The sequence below is a fragment of the Etheostoma spectabile genome, chromosome 2, assembly GCF_008692095.1.
Source record: "Etheostoma spectabile isolate EspeVRDwgs_2016 chromosome 2, UIUC_Espe_1.0, whole genome shotgun sequence".
NCBI classification, from domain to species: Eukaryota; Metazoa; Chordata; class Actinopteri; order Perciformes; family Percidae; genus Etheostoma; species Etheostoma spectabile.
The window spans coordinates 10,116,064-10,136,264 of NC_045734.1; the positions used below are offsets into that span (position 1 = coordinate 10,116,064).

At 37.9% G+C, this 20,201-nt stretch overlaps 2 protein-coding genes across 4 annotated transcripts in view; one reads left to right on the forward strand and one right to left on the reverse strand.

The window, feature by feature from the left end:
- herc3 (HECT and RLD domain containing E3 ubiquitin protein ligase 3) overlaps positions 1-17,654 on the reverse strand; it is a 23,209-nt gene extending 5,555 nt beyond the window's left edge. The window contains exons 1-22 of the mRNA XM_032538884.1: positions 17,549-17,654; positions 15,336-15,688; positions 13,066-13,225; positions 12,636-12,712; positions 12,005-12,226; positions 11,572-11,663; positions 11,286-11,416; positions 10,855-11,006; positions 10,365-10,420; positions 9,778-9,902; positions 9,506-9,565; positions 8,309-8,420; positions 7,542-7,731; positions 5,496-5,659; positions 5,239-5,352; positions 4,457-4,483; positions 4,265-4,363; positions 3,952-4,122; positions 3,688-3,831; positions 3,297-3,463; positions 1,868-1,934; positions 1-79 (exon numbers count right to left, since the gene is read on the reverse strand). The exon at positions 1-79 is cut by the window's left edge and continues 1 nt beyond it. Of these exons, the coding sequence (XP_032394775.1) occupies positions 1-79; positions 1,868-1,934; positions 3,297-3,463; positions 3,688-3,831; positions 3,952-4,122; positions 4,265-4,363; positions 4,457-4,483; positions 5,239-5,352; positions 5,496-5,659; positions 7,542-7,731; positions 8,309-8,420; positions 9,506-9,565; positions 9,778-9,902; positions 10,365-10,420; positions 10,855-11,006; positions 11,286-11,416; positions 11,572-11,663; positions 12,005-12,226; positions 12,636-12,712; positions 13,066-13,225; positions 15,336-15,558 (2,632 nt within the window). The 5' untranslated portion in view covers positions 15,559-15,688; positions 17,549-17,654. The remainder of the gene's footprint in view (positions 80-1,867; positions 1,935-3,296; positions 3,464-3,687; positions 3,832-3,951; positions 4,123-4,264; positions 4,364-4,456; positions 4,484-5,238; positions 5,353-5,495; positions 5,660-7,541; positions 7,732-8,308; positions 8,421-9,505; positions 9,566-9,777; positions 9,903-10,364; positions 10,421-10,854; positions 11,007-11,285; positions 11,417-11,571; positions 11,664-12,004; positions 12,227-12,635; positions 12,713-13,065; positions 13,226-15,335; positions 15,689-17,548) is intronic.
- A 1,265-nt stretch (positions 17,655-18,919) lies between these two features.
- ppm1kb (protein phosphatase, Mg2+/Mn2+ dependent 1Kb) overlaps positions 18,920-20,201 on the forward strand; it is a 9,238-nt gene continuing 7,956 nt past the window's right edge. For 2 of the 3 annotated variants that reach the window (XM_032538930.1, XM_032538951.1), the window contains exon 1: positions 18,920-19,136. The gene's annotated coding sequence lies outside the window, so the exon portion shown is untranslated. The remainder of the gene's footprint in view (positions 19,137-20,201) is intronic. The other variant, XM_032538940.1, reaches the window with a different exon arrangement.

The following is a 20,201-nucleotide window of genomic DNA, read 5'->3' on the forward strand; positions in this document are numbered from 1 at the left end:
TGTTTTTGTCCACACTGATGCTCTCTCCTCCAGGAATGAGCTCCTTGACTTCTGTCAACCCGTAGTTCTCTCTGGTGATCTGAGATGTGGACACAACAAATAGTCTTTGATTAGAGTTTGGTGGATTTTTTTTACCCTGCAGGAGCAAAGTGTAGAAAATACATATTTTTTGTTATTATCAACAAATCCCATAACAAGAACAAAACCAACGATGACCAATGATTACTAACAAGCAGAGCTGTAACAATTTTGCTGTACAATTCATATTCTTAGAAATGATTGGGATTAACGATATAATTGTCTCTTTCAGTCTTTTAAGTCAGTATTTTTCAAACAAATGTGAGTTTTGAATGAATCCCAGGATACATATATATATATATATATATAAGATCTATATATATTATATATATTATATATATATTTTGGTACATCACTATCATGTAACCCAGATAATGTAACAACAAAATCACAGCTATGAAGTAAACAACACCTTTCACTATCTTAAAAAATATTTTTTGTTGTTGCGTAAATGAACACACAATTGACAAAACCATCAACAGTCATACCCCTTAAGGCCTGTAGTGTTTAGCAATTAATTACGGTTAAACAAAGAATGGGTGTGTGTGTGTGTGTGTGTGTGTGTGGTGTGGTGGTGTGTGTGGGTGTGTGGTGTGTGTGGTGTGTGTGTGTGTGTGTGTGTGTGTGTGTGGTGGTGTGTTGGTGTGTGGTTGTGTGTGGGTGTTAAAGCTGCTATATCTATTTTCTGTATATGAGACATCAACTGACAGGTTCCGTTATTGCAATGAACGTGGTCAATGTAGATCCCACATACTAGGGATGGATGGATCAATACCAAAGGTCTGGTTACTACCCATACTAAGTCTTATTTTAAGTATTGATATAAAAATTAATAGGATCAATACCAACAAGAAAGTTGAACATTCTGGGGATATGAACACTCTTCTCAGTACTTTTGCTTCTATGCTGCTATTGTATATATGCACGCAGCAGTCACCTTGTGACCAGCTCAAATAATTCACACAGTGCACATTTTTTGTTGTGTGCTATTAAAGAATGTCTTGTTTTGCAGAATGCACGTGATAAAGTAATTTAACTAATTATGGTAAAAGACATATCACAATAATTAGTTTTCAGAAGCCTATTAGTGATGCATTAAACTCATAAAACATAATGCTGCTTTTAATTATTACAAGTATCATATTAATATTGGTGATTCTGGTCCATGTAATTAATGGTATCGCCCCCACTACCACACACATTATGCTGCTGATGTAAACACTCACCTGTGCACCATCTTCGTATTAATCCGAAACTGGAAATAGTCCCAAAAAAATGTACTTTTAAAAAAAAAAAATTAATTATGCTCTTCATTTGTGAGTTTTTTTAAAAAAGATGTGGGTGTTCAGTAGAAACCAAAGGGCTTGGATCTGACAGCCACAGACCGGGTAGGGAAGTTGGCAAATATTAAAGGTTCTGTGCTTGATAACATAATATAGCAGCAGACAAATGTTTGCTCTGTAAAGATAAAGTGGAGTAATGGCGTTCTGAGGAGAGAATGAAGAAACTCTCTCTGTGTGTGTTGTTGTCCAAGCTTCTCTGTTGTTGATAGCCGGTCCAGCCACACATGCATGTTGGTGCATGTGGCCATGACAAAATGTAGGTAATTTATGTATTGAGGAACGGTCTGTGAGAGCAATGTGGAGGCAAACCCAGCCCACTGGTTGTTTTTTTTCAGTATTTTAAGTACAGCCCCTTTTAAGAGATGGTCAGATTGTTTGTTTTGGTCTTTCTTGTAGAGTTTGTTAACAATAAGAAAAACCTTATCCAGGTGAAAAGTTACACTTACAGCAAAGTTGAGAAGAAACGTCTCCTCCACATCACCTCCTTCATAATCCAGAAGTTGTTGTAGACTCCTGCAGAAGAATAAAGAGGGTGGATGTCTGGAAGAAGCAACGCTATTAACACATGATCGTGTCAGTGGCGGAAAAACACAAGCTAATAATCTTATTAGTGTGACGTTATGAAACAAATGAAAAGGTGAAGGCCAGAATCACCATCATCAAACAAGCTCACCACGCCATGAGGTTAGAAATTAATTAGTACATTTCATATGAAAAAAAGCTCCTGAGAACTTTGTTGGTAGGTGTAATAATTTTCATTTCAGATACATCTGTTTTTGCAAACTTAAATCTGTCCCTGGTTCACATTTAAAATGAAAACCAGGGATCAGCTGTGCCTGTCCTACAGCTGCATGCATCAAATAGAAATTGTCTGTTACAGTTGACTAAAAATGAAGTGGTCACCTATTAGATTATAATACCACAGAAACATGTCATCAAGGGGAGTGTTGGGTTAGTTTTCCTGCAAACAACATGCTGGATATTTACCACCAAAACACAGGAAACATGGAAAGAGGAAGTGTAGCTGGCAAAGGAAATGATAATTAGTAAAAGAGGATCAGATACCATGGCCTTACAATTTAACCCCAAATACATGTCATTCTGCAGTATTTCAAAATACTAAAAAGACAATACAAAATTAGGTTAATCTCAGTTGACTCAATTATTTAAACAATGTCGTATCTCTTTCCTGTCAGTGGGAGGTACCATATGTGCTGACTTTAGATTTGAAGACTTTTATTTAAATTATTTTATTTATTTAAATACTATATTTAATATTTTATATTTAAGATAAGCGGATGAAGATGGATGGATGGATATTTTATATTTAAAAATAAAAAACCGAGATCCTATCCTTTAAGGCGGTATTGTCTCTAAAAGCAACACTACCCCTTTTGTAGCTTTCTAAAGACTATTGATCAAACTATGGATCAAAAAATCAATAGTCAACTGTACAAAATCTGGCACAAAGGAAATACTAATCCTTCCTGCTCCAAATTCAATGAAGTGGTATTTCTCAGTAGCAGTCAATTTCACATCTCCTAAAAAAACCCTACTGGTTATGTAAGGAAGTGGCACACTGAAGGTTGCTTTATAATTTTTTGCTATTTAGTTACACTTGTGCAGTACCAGATAGCAAAAATTTCTCTTTGAGGCTCTTTCCCCCCCTATTTAAAATTAAAAAAAAAAACACATAACCATGTATAAACAATAGACAATAAACAAGTTCCCAGTTTTAGACCATTCGACCTGCATCATAATGTGGACACAAGCGAGATTTTGTTTGCAGCAGTTGCAACGTCAAGATGAAACAAGAAAAAGTCAACATGTCCTACACTGCATTCCCTCGCCTTTCCAGTTCAGAGGACAGGTTACCTGGCCTCGGTGGGGGAGAGCTCCTTGAAGTCCTCCAGCGTTGATGGCACATCGAGCAGCTTCTTGTAGAGAACGAGTGGGAAGTGGAGGTCCACCACTGTGGAGTTGTAGATGGCCAGACCACAGATGATCCCGATCAGGTGAAACCAGTTCTGCTCAACAAAACACTGGAAACACACAAGGAAATAATGAACTATACTGTATGCGTACTAAAGGATGGCTGATTATCCCCGCTTGCTACACTAGTTTGTTTTTGATTCTACGTGTTATGAAAAGGCTTCACAAAGCTAATATGTTTGCACTTATTCTTTTCTTTTTTTTTAACATGCAATGAGCGTGTTTGAAAACTGAGTCTTTTTTGTTGTTGCATGTGGATCCAGTGTTGACTTACTTTGTCTGAGAACCACAGCAGGTTGGACTCTTTGTAATAACTGAACATCCCATATACAGGATCCAACAGCTCCTTTAACAGCAGCAGGAAGAACTCTTTAGTTACTCCACCTGCATCCACAGCCTCCTCACCATCAAAGATCACCTGGATGGAGGGAGGAGGAGAATAAGAGGAGATCACAAAAAGTACAGAAAAAGAAAGATTTTACTTTTTTTGAAATTACAGAACTGCAGTGATCTTTAAAACCTAAGGTGTATCTCTCACCTTGAGCGGTTTCTTGAGGTCCACATCTGAGTACATGGTGAGCTCACGTAGTGTGTCACTTACTAAATGGTCCCTGCGCACATGGAGCACCAAGTAAGGGTTCCTAGCAAGGTGGGGTTCCAGTGTGAGCAGCATAAAGACGTTGTGTAAGTTTGCACCACTTACTGCCATCTTTGTAATGATCACAGGTTCAGGTGGGAAAAGCAAGAAAAGAGAGTAAATTTCAAATAGATAATACAAAGACTGCGAACAATCAAATTAATCGTCAAAGTGATCAAACTGTATGATACAAGATCACATTAACAGCAGGTACCTGCATTTGCAGTTCAGCATCTGTTTGCAGCATAGTTGTCTTGGCTTGAGCGTTCAGTATGAACGGGTAGGCACATAGGTTCACTGCGGGAAGGTCACTCTGCAAGGAAAACGGGGAAATATTTACTTACTACACTAATAACAAAGAGAAATGTAATATGTCGTTTTAGATGTTTAAGTAAAAATCACGTACCTGTGAACGGGGGGTTGATCCCGCTTTCTAGAAAATGAGAGAAAGCAAAGTCATTTAATTAGACTTAAAAGGTAAAAAAGGTCAAGAACAGCAAATTATATATATATATATATATATATATATATCATATATATATATATATATATATATTTTTTTTTTAATTAATATGATTTTTTTTAAAATCCCTCCAATGCCCAATACCGCATATAGGTGCTTGTCTGTGATACTTAACATGCTAATTGGACATCAAAAACTAACAAACACCCAAAAGCAATTCTGGATAAAATCCCTCAGGTCTCTGAGACACTGAGAAATAGTGGAATTGGTTGGGCAATCCGCTATTACTTCTACGTCACCTGGATTGTTGGTCTGATTGGTTGAAGGACTATTCAATTGCGTACAGAGTCATTTGAACTATGCCCGTTGGTCACGCCTCTTGTGCAGAGAAAATACAGAGCAGACTCCCCAGACCAATGCTCAATGTCAAATCTATTGAGCTCGCTTGGTCTGGTGATAGCCAGACTAGTCTAGACCTTCTTTATCTGTAGTGTCTTGGATAACTTTTGTTATGATTTGATACTATAAATAAAAAAAATTAATGGAATTGAGAATAGTGTGTGTGTGGTGTGTGTGTGTGTGTTGTGGTGTGTGTGTGTGTGTGGTGTGTGTGTGTGGTGTGTGGTGTGGTTGTGTGTGTGTGTGTGTGGTGTGTGTTGTGTGGTGTGTATTTGTGTATTGTGTGCATGTAAGCAAGACGTTAGTGTAACATTGTCAGAACTCACAATGTCAGCTTTACTCAGAAACCATTTGAGGTAGTCTTCCTGGATGTCCACCAGGCTGGTGATGTCAGGGATATAAAAATGGTTGTACTCCACATGGTTGGCCCTTAAATTTACCTGGAAAAATGGAACAAACACCTGCCTCAACACAGACGTCCACGGTTTATCTCAGCTACCAAGACAACAGGAAAAACACATTGTCATGCAGGACTGATGGCTTGTTTACAGCCGCCGCAGCAGCAGGTGAGCTGCGTGGATACCTGGTGGAGTTTCTCCAGCAGCCTTAGCGTGGCAACTAAATAGTTCTCGTAGAACACCGGTACGAGCAGCGCCTTGCCTCCTGTTAGCATGAACACAACGATGCTCTTGTACATGTCGACCATTCTGGTGAACACGCTGTTGTCCAATAAACACCACCAGTTATCTGTAGGGACAGGGGGGAAAAAACTACTGAAATTACAGAGCAAATACTTTGCTCAAACAAGAGTTTTTCCCATTGATCTGTCTGTGTTAAATGTGTCGTTTTTAGCTGTATATATGTTTGTGTTCTAGTATATTTATGCATGAACCCTGTACATGGGCAATATATGTGAATAAGCAGGGTTCACATTCCGATTGTATACTGTATTTTCAGGTATTGGTATGCTGATCAAAGTTTTCATCGGATGTTCGAACAGCATTAGAAACACCCTCCCACCACACCTTTCCTATCGAAATTAAAAGGTCTGGAAAAAATCCAAGAAGTATGCCTTCTTCACACAGCAATTGACCAGGTAGGTGTGAAGAGGTGAGAAAGTAAACAGAGTTTGCAACTTCTTTCTCTTCCTCTCTTCTGTCATTCTTCACATAAGTACTAATGCCACTTTTCATGAACACCAAGAATGCCTTTATGGAATGTGACAGTTGTGCCTGCCTGTAAATCATTATTTGATATTTAGATTTTTGCTGTGTGGAAAACTTGTTTTTGATTTTTCTCAAACTGAAGGCTTTTGACCAGCTACCAACTAAGCTTCAGGAGGATTTTTCCCAAATATGAATATTGGCCAGGCTGTATTTCTGGAACCATTTTCTTGTTTGCTGGTGTATCTTAAATATTCCTCGTGATAACAGGCTGAGCATAGGTGACATAGATGTGGATGAGGAGCACAGTGGCGTACTGTAGATGAGTCCTGTGGTGTGATGGTGCCACAGGTGTTGACATGACACGATGCTCTGTGTTATCAGCTAACAGGTGTAATTTTAAATGACTTGGTTGGTATCTATCTATATAGCTTTACAAGGGGGGGTGTCACCGCCTTTGACGCTTTTGACTCTTTACCTACGTTAGCTACATGATTGCTGGATATACCAAACTAACTTTTCTTCACTTCCACTGGAGCACGAGTGGATAGCTGAAAGGAACATCGCAACTATTGTATGGAATAAGTTTGGCCAAAAAAAGGCCCTACACCTTTCAGTGTCTATTATTTCGCTAAGAGGAAACTCAATAAAACCACATGAGCCAAAACTATTGCTAAGGCAAGACAGTATGTAGTATTAAGTTGCTCTGAGCTGTAGCCTACATTCACCACTTCTAACCAGAGGCCGAACATAACGTAATCTCTGAGATTATTCCTTCACAGTGCTGTGCAATTCGAGAAAATCTCAGAGCTGAAACGGGCAGACACAGCAGTTTTCATCAGACTCACCCTGGGTTGGGTTAATTAAGATTACTGCTAATTTACAACACTAATAACAGTACCGTTGCCAAAATACCCCGCAAATCAAATCCCCTACTTAACCTAACTTCTGCGACATGAGACGTGTGTCTCTCTCTCTCTCTCTCTCTCTCTCTCTCTCTCTCTCTCTCTCTCTCTCTCTCTCTCTCTCTCTCTCTCTCTCTCTCTCTCTCTACGCAAACACACTCACAAACAGCCCGGTTCTGTTGGCAGATTAACACAAATGTGTGCTGATTAGCTCTCATAACGGGCCAGGTGGGTAGCTTACTGCCATGAGTTCATGATGCTAATGTTTGATTACTTCACGTTTTTATTGTGATATTTTGTGATTACATTCTGAACCTACAACGTTCTCTGTCAGGTAAACACGGTAAGTCAATAGTAAGCCTTTCAGTGGAGTTGCATATGAAGTGGTTTGGGGTCCTTCTCTAAGTAATTTTAGGGTACAATTTGGTTTTGAAGAATTCTACAAGCAGCAACACCACAGGCCAAGCGATCGGCCCGTTCCAAACAGGCACATTTTCAACGGGCACCAGTTTAAAAAAAAAAAAAAAATTAAATTGTTGTGTGTGCATGCAAGTATGATACCCAATACTTTGCCGGGGTTGGCGTCTAGGCGGAGAATGGCCATTGCCAGCGGGATAGTGAGGCGGATGTAGTTTTTGGAGTCCATCAGGGCCGGATACTCAGACAAGATGAGGTAAATCCTCATGGCCTCGACATCAGGAGGGGAGCGTGGCAGCTGAGGGATCATCATACTCTCAAAACTCTTAGTGGCCTAAACAGAGAGTTGGAGACATGTATAACAGATTGCATATATTTCTACTTTTAATTACACAGCTATAAAGAACATTATTTACTGTTATACGGAAAAAAGTATTTGAAATGTACTATATTTTGATATCTTTGAAAGCTACAAGTATTATTAAATGAACCAGAGAAATTTATGAAATCCTCTTCACTTCCAAAACAGCTTGCATCAAAAAAATCAGTCACTAAATTTTGGGAGAGGCTTTTACTGGTTTGGTATGTGGCTTCTGTCTCCACACAGATTATAATTCAAATTGGGATGAGGTGCATGAAGCCCAAACCTATCATTACTGAGCTAATGTTAGAGGTTATGACTCACTCCTGCAGTTTTCGCCATAAATCTACTGCAGAACTTGATGTTCTTTCAAAACAAGCTCAATATTCACATATGGATGTTTTCTTATAACCACAAGCTAGAAATCCAATACAGGTCCTCCTTTAACCAAAACAGATAGTTTGAGTAATGTAAAGTTTTAGCTCAGAAGAGCAAAAGAGACCAAATTGCTGTTACCTTGTACACATAGAAATTTTTAATACATGTTTACCTGCTCCAGAAGTCCAGAGAAAGCTGGTTTGCTTAGCGTCTCAAATAGCTTTCTGACAGAGTCGAGATCGATGCCTGGGATCTTTGGGTTGGTTTTGAAGTGGGTATCATCACTGAGAATGCAAACAAACACACAATTATGCGTTGCCTATCTATGATGTCTCAGTGATCACTAACAGGAGAAATATAGGTCAGCGCTCACGTTTAGGGACGTTGAGGTAAAGCCTCAATAATAAAGGTGAATGTTACTTTGGATTAAACACCAACGGTTAGGTGAACCCCCAGCCTGAAGGTATTTTAGTCAATCCCTAAGCATCTCCTGTTTGGCCTTGGAGAGCCGAGGAGAGTGAGTATGAACTGATAAACAGGCCCGCACAAAGCCAACAAAACCCCTCAGCATGAAGGACAACCACTATTTACAGTGTAAGCCTTCACATTCTTATAGCTCAGGTTTCATTTAGTCATAGCACAATTACATCAGATCTGATTTTTGTGGAGACTGTTTGCCAAACAAAAAACACTGATGCAGATAATACACTGAGTGGGAGCCCACCCACTTTATTTTGAGAACTCTGAGCATAAAATACCACATGAGCAGTTCTGGGACCAAAATGAAATTAACGGTACCTGAAACAACAAACAAGTTGTAGGTCCCTACCTACAGTTTATGTATACTTAATATTTTTGCTGAACATGTTTGAATACAGTTTTATTGATGTATTTTTATTGCTACAGTTCCAAGCAGCCATTGGTTTCCATTCATTCCCTTGTGGTAAAAAACAAAACAATTAACAGACTCTTGTAACCTTGGCTTAAAGTATTTCCTGGTCCCAGTCATGTACATGAACAAATGGATGTCTGGAGCATAACATAACAGCGTGGTTTGCCAAATGGTTAACTGTACTGTAAAGTATATGTGACTGGTGGGCTAAAATGGTGGGCTAAAATGTGCAAAAAGCAATTAGTAACTAATGTTTTAATATATATATGAGGTGGAGTAAAAAAATACAATATATGCCTTTGAAATCTAATGGAGAAGCATAAAATTGAAATACTCAAGTAAAGTACAAGTCCTTTAAAATTGACTTGAGTAAATGTACTTAGTTTTCTTGTCACCACTGCATTGCGCAATGGTTTAATGAGATGAAAATGTTGAGTTAAGTACTTAGTTACTTATGCAAACATGGTGTTTATGTACCTTTGATCCAAAAAGCTGCCGTTCCAACAAGCCGTAGAGGAGAGTTGAATTATGATGTCTCTGTGCACAAAAACATATAACATGAAAAATGTTTGACCAATTGATTAAACAAAATCAAGTCTTATAAGCAAGACAATTATTAATACTAAACATCTATACAAGAATGAACATTATGTATGTGTATTTATATATATATATATATATATATATATATATATACACACAGTCCAATCTATTACATTTCACATAACACCTTTTATTATTTGACTTACTTTGTGACATTGGAATCTGTGCTGTACATCAGCTTTAACCGCCATGAATTTAATCTTTCATAATTGATTGGGGAGATTGATTTACTGACATTAATCACTCTGAAGTCTTCTGGGGGGACATAACTCTGCAGAGAGGAAGACAAACAGAGACAAGAATACAGCACAAACATTTGGGCTTCAATCTGGGTTGTGTCTGTTTTCTTTAATGAAGATAAAATAAATAGGCCACGCCTGAAGTCTAAATATTTCGCTGCAGAGGCTGAATGTGTCTTTATCTGTACACATTCCTGGTAATTTGCTAGATATTTGTTGCAGATAGTTGCTCCACATAAATTATAGCTCCTTTACAAGAATTGGTAAGAGCTTAGACATTAATGCCACCCTGTGGTGAAACACTGAAACTGAATAAAAAGAAAAACATCAACAAACCAAGGTTATTTTGGGTTTTAGGAAACTAGCTCAGTTGCCTTATGCAACTTTAATGATTGTAATGATGCTTCCTCTCCCATATACAAACAAGTAAACTCTTGGTCAAAAATAAAACTGATGTCATAGTTTAGGCAACAAATCTTAATTAAATCAAATACCTGATCATTAGAGTACAATAAGAAGCTATGGTCTCCTCCACTGATGATTTTGGTCACTGTTTGTTGTTTTGATCATAATAAAGAAAGAGAAGATAAACAGCATGTTAGCTGGCCAACATTTTACAACAGTTATTCAGATGTCAATTGTGATTGTATAGCATCTTTTATTACAAGTAAACCCTTAGTTACTTAAAGTTGTATTTTTTATTGTACAGTAAATCCTTTTCAACTGCATCTTCAGCCTAAAAAATATTACATTACTACATCCACACTAATATGTTTTTGTTTTAAAACACATAACCTTTGCTTCCTTTATGCCTGAAAAACAAAACATTTTCATTTTTGTATTTTTTTACAAGATGATATTGCTTTTACTTTTATAATACCTATAAAATAGGGAAAGTATACATAGTAGCCAGGCATTTAAACAACAAAAAAATCAAGCCAGACTTCTATATCCTGTGAAATGAGCACAAATTATTCTGCTTACCTGTAGAATGGACATTTCCAGTCAGGAAACTGGCCTTGACAGGTAATGGGCTCTTAGCATCCCCCCGCATTCCTGTGCCTAGTTGGCCATGGCTGTTACAACCAAATGCATACACCACGCCAGAGGAAGGCACAAAGGCCAACGTGTGGTGCCTTGACAAAAAGGAAAAAGCAAGATTTAGGATGCAGAGGGATATAACCTGCCTCTAAAACACTGAGTTCAGTAGTTACAGTCTACTTTAAGGCAATCCAATGACCCTGGAACTCATTTGCAATCTTTTGAGCTTTAGTTTTTGTTGATACTTTGTCAGAGAGGTGTTCAATCAACAACTCTCTGACACACTTTAAGCTCCACAAGAGTGAGTTACATCAGATTGTACATGTGTACCAAATGAAATGGTGAACAAAAGTTCTGTGAAGGTTTAACAGTACCTGCCACAGGTGATCTGGGACACCTCAGAGCCCATGAGCTCCACCACTCGTCTGGGTAAAAGTTCATTATTGGTGGAGCCATGACCCAGCTGACCCCATGAGCCTTCACCAAATGTAAACAAGCCACCATCCTGCCAGAGACACAATACAGAATTAGACAGAATCCAGAATTATTATATATTAACATTTGGTGGCATTCTAACGGAGGCAGCAGGATATGCTTATAATATGTAGATATTTGAACTGAAACTGAAAAGCACTGGTGGGGGTTTGTCTATATTCATACCTTTGTGAGGGCTGCTGTATGTTCCTCTCCACAGCTGATATGAACAACTTTTTGAGATCTCAAAAATTTGATGTGGCACGGAACAGCACGGTCTGAGGAAGGGAACATAAACATGCAAGCACGGTCACACTGTTCAACACTGTTTGATGTAATAACAAAAAAGTGGTACGACTAAGATGAACATTACTGAGTATTGCATTTGAATCATGTAGTTTATGGCTACTAAGCCATAAATCTGGGACTTTACTGTCCAATAGGCTTTTTTTTAACTTTTGTTTGCATATTTCCCATAAATAACCTCTTAGTGCTTCTATGAAACATATACACTTCTTTATCCGGTGTCAAAACAATACGGTAGGTGCAAATGTTAAATCTACATAATAATACATCATTAATATATTTTAAATAGCAGTGTATGGCTACTGATTATTACCTTGTTTATCATTGAGACCCAGTTGTCCAGCTCTGTTCTTGCCCCAACCAAATACAGCTCCGGACAAAGAGAGAGCAAAGCTGTGGTCTCCCCCGGTGGTTATCTGTGCAAAGGGAATACCAGCCAGAGACTTCAGGGGATAAGGCAGCAGCCTGCTGGGCTCTCCTTTCCCCAGACCGAGCTGACCGCTGCTGTTCTGACCCCATGTGAACAGCTGGCCATCTGAGAAGCAAAAATAGGTAACTGTATACAACATTTGTTTGGTAATGTGGGATCTCAAACTGATGTGGTTATTTTTTAATTACAGCATGTACAGTGTTTTTGGGGGTGCATGTTTTCTTGACTGACAGGTGTGTCAGCCTATTACTCTCAGCCTTTGTGATTGACATTTCCTAGTCCCACCTCAGTTCCAACCAATGGTCAAAGTATCCCACAGAAAGTCATCAGAATCAGAATCAAATGTGTAGGGAACCAAAATGCATTACAATTTGTCAGTCAAGATGAAATTGAGATGCATTCTGATGCAAAGTTTAAACTGGATATGGATAGAGTTTGGACAAACAGTAGATGGACACAAGAATACAGACGTAAACGGTGCTGGTGTGCTATGAAGAGATTGTGTCTTTCACACCTCTAGAAAGTGCAACGCAGTGCTGATTCCCACACATTACTTGAGAGATCCGGTGGTCACACAGCCTTCTAACCAACCTAGGGAAAAAAACAAAATCGTTAATCAAACTTTAAAAACCATGCCCAAGGCTACTCAATGTTCAAAATTACAAATTACAGTTAAACACACTCTTTTTTTCAGTTGTCAGGAGATGTCATTAAATGCTACCAAAGTCACATGGTTAAAGTTCAGCGATTGTCCACGGGTAAGGGACCTAACTCTAATTTTGTGAGAACAGAACATTTCCTAGCGTTGTTATTTTGGATGTATGGGTCCCTACAAATTGAACCCAGTCATAATGCTTATATCCAAACCTCCAATCTCTCAAAGTGATTTTTTTCTCCCGTCAGGCTAAAAGCTTTAATTCCTCTATGGTGTGCTACTAAATCACCTTGGGATTCGAACAGCCTCCTCTGCAGTCCCCAGACCAAGCTGGCCCCCTTCACCAGCTCCCCACGCAAACACTTGACCCTGTTCATTCACAGCCATCGAATGGGCCCGACCACTCGACAACATCGTTATCGTCTGAGTATCCAGAGCTCCTACAAGCTCTGTGGAGAGGAGCAAGAGCGTCAGACGTTGGCAGTTTCATGACAACAATAAAAATAGATTAACGTATGAATAGTATGTAGAGAGAAGATGTAAATTCACAGATTTTTTTATTGTTAATCAACCATCTCATTTGTTACATACTAGCCTGGTATATGACTGTAATACATTTCAATTAAATTCAAACAACTTTATTGATCCCCAAAAGGGCAATTCAATTTTGCCGTCAACCAGTCACATAAACAGCAGACAAGAATAAATACAATCGTAGTCATTCAATCAACCAACATGTCAGTAGTAGCAGGTCAACAAATCAGTAGCCAAGGCGTGAACAGCAAAGCACGCACAGGATGGCAAAAAAAATTAGCTAAATAAATATAAAACCACAATCCAGTTTAAGTGAAGTAATGAATACAAAAAATTAAGCATTATGCTTTCCTAGGATTACAAATTCTGAATGTTACAGGTTACTGCCATCATTTAAGAGCCTAATGGCAGAAGGAATGAAGAAATTGGTTTTACATGGGGGGGGCAAGATAGCACCTCCCTAATGTCATTCGATACTGTAGCTTTTCAGTTAGCCATCTACAGTATCCAAATGCTATTTTACTTTAGGATCTTTTTTACAACAGAGAGCATTCCCTCATGGACCCAACCCATGTGAGGAATTTAGAGTGGGCATTTTATCTCATCTTTTGGACCGCTCAAACTTCTATAGTACCCAGGCCGAAAACAGACTGTTTATATAACATAATATGACCTGAGATTCAAAGGTTAGAGACGTATGTATGATACTATCCATGCACAGAAAACAAATCTAAGTCATCTATGCTTTTACTGTGCGTTGTAAAAGTGGGCTTGTTTCTGCTATAATCCGTGTCACACACATTAGAGAAATGCAGTGGGAAGCAAGCACATGTGACGATGACATATTGTTTGGTGCAAATAATCAAAAACTGTCACAGTGCTGTTGGTGCACTAGTTTCCTGTTTGGTTTCTGTTATAGACATGGTTTATCATTGTGGGTTTACTGGGTTAAAAATGCTACAGTTGCTTAGAAAACTTACAAATAGGCAACAATCTGATACTGTGATTTTTATTAGAGCTTATACCGCAATATGATTTAAAAACATTTAATTAACAATCTACATTGTATAGGCTTATTCAAATAATATATTTCAGTAACAAAACGTGCCTGATGAAGGCCTAAAACATTCACATCAAGACACATGACACATCAAGTGTTATGTGAATAGAAGTGCTTTACAACATGTGAGATATCTATCCTACACCTTTGACAGAGGGCTTTTTAGGTATGCATGAATATGATATTAAATATGTCTATTTATTTGCTCAAGGTCCAGTGATTCCTGAATGTGTTCATTGTTGTTACAGCTTCACCCACATGGCTATACAAGGTAACAAAAACTTCAACCCACATGATAGCAACACTGACCCACCACTGTCTGCAACCACTTTCGAGCCATGAGTGTTTCAGATCTCATAGAAATGGTTTTGTGGCTAGTTGTTTAATTTGATGTTTCCAAAAAAAAAAACTCAAAAATGGAGGCACATGTTGCAGTTGCAACTGATATGTAATAACTCTTTTATTTGAATGTTCATGTTTCTATCTTCTAATAATTTATGTATTTGAGATTTCAATAAATAAGCTTTCAAAATGAAGCCCAAATCTGTCATTTCTAACACCAATGTTTGCTATACAGAAACAAGATTATAAGAGATTCTTTGAGCTAAATGCTAACACCAGCATGCTACCATGCTCACAATGACAATGCTACTATGCTGATGTTAAGCAGGTATAACGTTTGCCATTTTCAAAATCTTAGTTTGCCAAGAGTTGTCATCCAATAGTTGTCTGGATATTTAATTTAGACTGAAGTGGTTGACTGCCTGAGAGGTCAACATTACCAAGCACTACCAATACAAACAGCCCTTTTAGAAACACCATGTCATGTCCACCCACATTCTCACACTTTTTGTAACTTTCCACTCACACCTACTGAAAACAGTGCAGCAGTGTGGTGCAACAGCCTACAACTTGTAATGATTAATCCAAGGTCAGTGAATCTGCCGTTCACGCTGAAAGCTTACCTGGGGAAGTCCCTGGTTTGTTGTGGCCCAGTTGTCCACAGCTGTTAGAACCACATGTGTACACACTACCATCATGCAGCAGGAACATTGAGTGTTGCCCTCCACAGGCTATCTCTTTCAGTCCCCTGCCACTGAACACATGACAGTTCATTGGCTCAAACATGGGGTTCCTCTCCATAGCAATACCCAACTGTCCATCCTTTGCATTCCCCCAACACAGCATGTTGGCGAGGGGGCGTGGGGATGAGCACCAATCAGAAGAGGCAGAGTGAGAAACAGCCAGATGGAGGAAGACAAAAAATGTTCAGTCTTGAGAGCAGCCCCTCTTTCTCCTCTTTATGTAAATCCCAACCCTGGAAGAAACCGGAAACAGGGTAATTATGACACCTTCCTTCATTAGGAACTCATACTGATCACTGTGCTCCATGTGTGAACCACTGATGTTTATTAAGAGTAAAGTCTATGGGTCTAGAGGTGGATATGGACATGTGTAAGAATGATGTAAGCAGTATGACCGAAGAACAGGGCAGTGTGTTTAAATAAACCCTGTCAGCGTAATCCCGGCTTAAGCAGCTCCAAGCAGTCCCACTTTACTGTCGATCCACATGCAATACATGCATGTTACTGACTGAGTTAGCCAAGGGTAATAAACAAATGGGAATAGAAAATAAAAATGACATATCAGGAGGCAGAAAGACAAGGAGAAGTGAAAGCTGAAGGGTACTAAACGAAAGAATCTGTCACCTAATCAAATTCATTAGAGGCTATAAAACCAGGATTGCCAAATAAATTCATATCAAGGACAACCACGGCTACACTCTGAACCCAATTTCTTCTCTTTAATGTCCATCTGACCCCTGTCTGAATAGTTTCCACTATAAATAATATTTGTGTGAACAGAAATGTCATTCCCTGCAATAAATCCTATAATAATAATAATAATAATGAAGTTATAATTAAAGTTGCATCAATTAATTGATTCCTTAATTAGTCAACTGACAGAAAATTAATCAAAACATATTTTAATAATGCATTAGTTGCAAAATAACAAAACAGCTGGTTCTGATTACTCAAATGTGAATATTTTCCAGATTTCTTAGTCCTCTATATAAGTAAATTGAATATCTCTAAGTTTGAGACTACACAATCCGTTTAAACATTTTTTTTACTTTTTTGTGAATGGAGTACATAACGGGCAGGTTAATTAACATTCCAAATAAATGTCTAGTGTTGGCCCTAGTTAAGATGTTTTTGTTAAAACTGTTACATATCAACAATGGGAGGACTAGACATTTGAAACACTTCAGTATTTGGTATTTTATTAGGCCTTTTCTTGCTATTTGATTAAAAAACACTATATTGTTCTTATTATTTTATGTTTGTAAAAGCATAGCGCAAATAAAGGTAATCCTTAGTCGTAGCAGTAGTATAATGCAATACAACTCTACAGCACAATAATCTGCAGCCTCTAAAATGGCCATAACGTTAAATCAACCATTTAAAGTTCCTCTACAGTTTCAGCAAAATATGTTGGCTGTGTTGTAGACTGTATTAAATATTGAAAATGAACTGTAAGACCCCAGTTAGTAGACACTGCATTATACATGAATAACTCTATTATAGCTCACAGTCTCGCATAGCCAGAACTATCTCACCGGAGCTTAGCGCTGGGTCAGTGTACAAGTAAAGCTTGCTATAACACATCTAACTTGGTGTTCAGTTACTAGGAGACCGTTTGAATTCTTGTTTATAACAAGCGGGCTATTATTAGTATTAGAAAACATTGTAATCAGAATTACCTTAATGTAAATCCCGTTAGCTAATAGCTACCTGTGTTTAAGTGTGAACTGTAACTTAAATGGGCCAGCTATGTCACCGTGCATTTAAGGTTACGTTAGCTTGATGTTGGGGAAAAGGTGAAGAGGAGTGGCCTGCATTGTGTAGACATCTTTAACATAGTGTGCAGGCGCAGCTAAATATCTCCACTGACATTAGCCGAGAAAAACAGTTAATTAACTAAAGCAAAACAGATGGCTTGATGACCCGCACAAGCCATTATAGTTAATAGTTAGCTAGTTCACCCTAGCAAGCCTCTGCAACGCTAACTACCAGTCTATTGCTAAAAACACAGAAATCCAATATGTAACCGATATCTACGTAAAGCAGTGTTGTAATATGCCTGGTTTATCCAAAAAATAAAATATTGTGTTTACCTGGACATATGCATTCTGAAACGGGGCGTCTGGTTTCGGTTTAGCTCAGAAAACAAACAAGGAAGTACCACCACTGCCTACGTCACTGCAGGGCAGCTGCGATCAAGCCTGCGATTGGCCCGCTAAACAGGAAGTGCAGGTGTGGCAAAAAATTGTGTGATCCATCACTGATAACCGTTCTCTTAATACATCCATGCCCTTTAATACATGTATGCCCATCACATTCTGTGATCTGATTAATTCAGCTCTACTATATATTTCCAGTGCAAACGTTTCTATTTTACTGTATTTTGTATTTTGATTGCAGCTTTTGCAAAATGGTGCCCCCATAGTATTTAGACATGTTTGTAGCTGTAAAGAAAACTTTGTAAAAACACCCACACACCTGCACCAGTCACTTCATACATAGTCTTGCAGCACTACTCCCTACCTTACCTCATTTTACTGGTCACCATAGCCTGACTACTTGCACCCTACACACACTGTAAATATCATCAGTGACTAAAGCTGCTACTGCCCTACTTACACTTTACACTTATTCATATACTCAATTTTTACTTTTCTTATACTCTCATTTATATTTATACTTTTCTAGTCTTTTATAACAGTTGTGTATAATTGTCTTGAATATTGCACTAATGTACATGTTTGCACCTTGATTTTAATTTTGTTTGTACTCTTGCGCCTTTGTGTCTGAATGCTTGCTTTCACTCCCACTGAATATTGCATCATTCATATTTTTGTGCCATTCAGTTTAATACTTAAAGGAGACAACATGTGTTTACAATTTTAAACCAGCTATTGCACACGCACAACTGGTTTTAGTCACAAACCCAGATATGAAAATAATGCAATTATTACTAATGTTTCAACATCCAAATAGTTTTTCCATGGGATTTCTTAAAGGGAAGTAATATGTGGTGAGAGTATAAAATATGTATGTGTTCATACACATGTCTCCTTAAAGGAAAATATGTAAAAATAGGTTTATATATTTTTGGTAACACTTCAAAGGTAAATATACTTATTCTACTGAAAACACCCATCAATCAGTGTTTACTATGTTATTTTTCTCACTGCTCTCCTCAGCAGCAAGAAGCACAAACACACACACAAACATAAACACTATTTACTGTAATATTGTAATTTTAATTTTTTATCTATTATTTATTTCAATTTCAGTCATTACATATTCTAACCTAACAAATGCTTAATTAAACTTTATTGACAGGAGGTCAATTTAGTATGCGGTTATGGTGGATTAACGCTAGGGTAAACAAAAAAAACCTACCGGACTCAAATTAAAAGCTTTTCTGACTAGCTTTCTACTAGATTAGTGATTGGTGCTTACAGCTGTCATTAATCGCATCGTGGACCAATCATCTGCAGTATGTGAGGGGCGTAAAAGGAGGCGTAGACTTTCCTCAGGCTGCTGAATGCTGATTGGCGCCGTCACATCAAAGGCCGTATTTGATAACATTGAGGAGGAAAAAAATCGGGACAAGACGAGGGCGGTGGCTCGTTAGCGAGAGATTTTCAAGAAACTAATAGTGGACTAAAGCGTATTAATAAATCTAAAACATCAAAGGTATGGTTTTAGTTAACACACCACTAAAAAGATCAAGGGTATGGTCTTCGTAATATAGGACAAACGGTGAACTTCTAGCTAATGCAGACAACCTAGCTAGTTTGTCAGCTAAAGATAGCTATCCTTATGTAGCTTGTTAGTTAGTTAGCTAGCTAGCTAGTTAATTCTAACGCCGCCAAAAACAAAAAGCTGCTTATTTGTTTGTCCAGCTGCTCTTCCCATAACTACGATATGTATATGCTATTTATGATGATTAAAATGGTCTTACCAAAACTCGGGCACACGCCATGTGGCACTTGTGTTTATATAATCGGCGTATGTTGTTAGCGCAAGCAGCTTTGTGACTGTCAAGAGTTGCATCATTCATTCACGTTGACCTTAACGGTAATCGTAATGTTACTTTAAAAATGTATCTTTATGTAACGTTAACGCTACTGCTACATTTTGTGAGGATTGTTGGATAGAAAGGTCTTATGTTGATCGTATACATTGTTTATTTCCCAGTTGTGTTTTTGCTGTATATGTGCAATGTTTACAAACACATTAATAAATCAAGGTTGATTTCATAATGTGTTTTTAATTATGATCAATGGACAAACATAAAATGCTCATTTGCCATCATCAAGACAAACGCTTTCAGGTATAAATGTGTAATAAGGTTATTTGGAGTTAGATTTTAAAGATGTGAACTCATGACTATAAGCTGCAGCTAACGGTCTTAATTTGTTGTATTCCTATGACTATTTTTGGTGTAATTTGTCAAATATCAGAAAATATCTATCACAATTGCCCAGGCCTAAAGGAGATAAAACCAAAAGATAATCGGTTTGTTAAAGAAAAGCCTCAAATTCTAATATAATACTTAGAACTTTATTTATCCCAAGGGAGATTGTTGTGCAGCAGTGTAGTAAATGTGAAAGAGTGCAGATAAAGTATAAACAATATAAATGATTTGTGCGGTGCAAAAAGTGAATGTACACAATGGTAAAAGAGGGAATATTTACCATGTATTGCTTGGATAAACTAAAATAGGTATATAAGATTGTTTGTGTGTGTGTGTGTGTG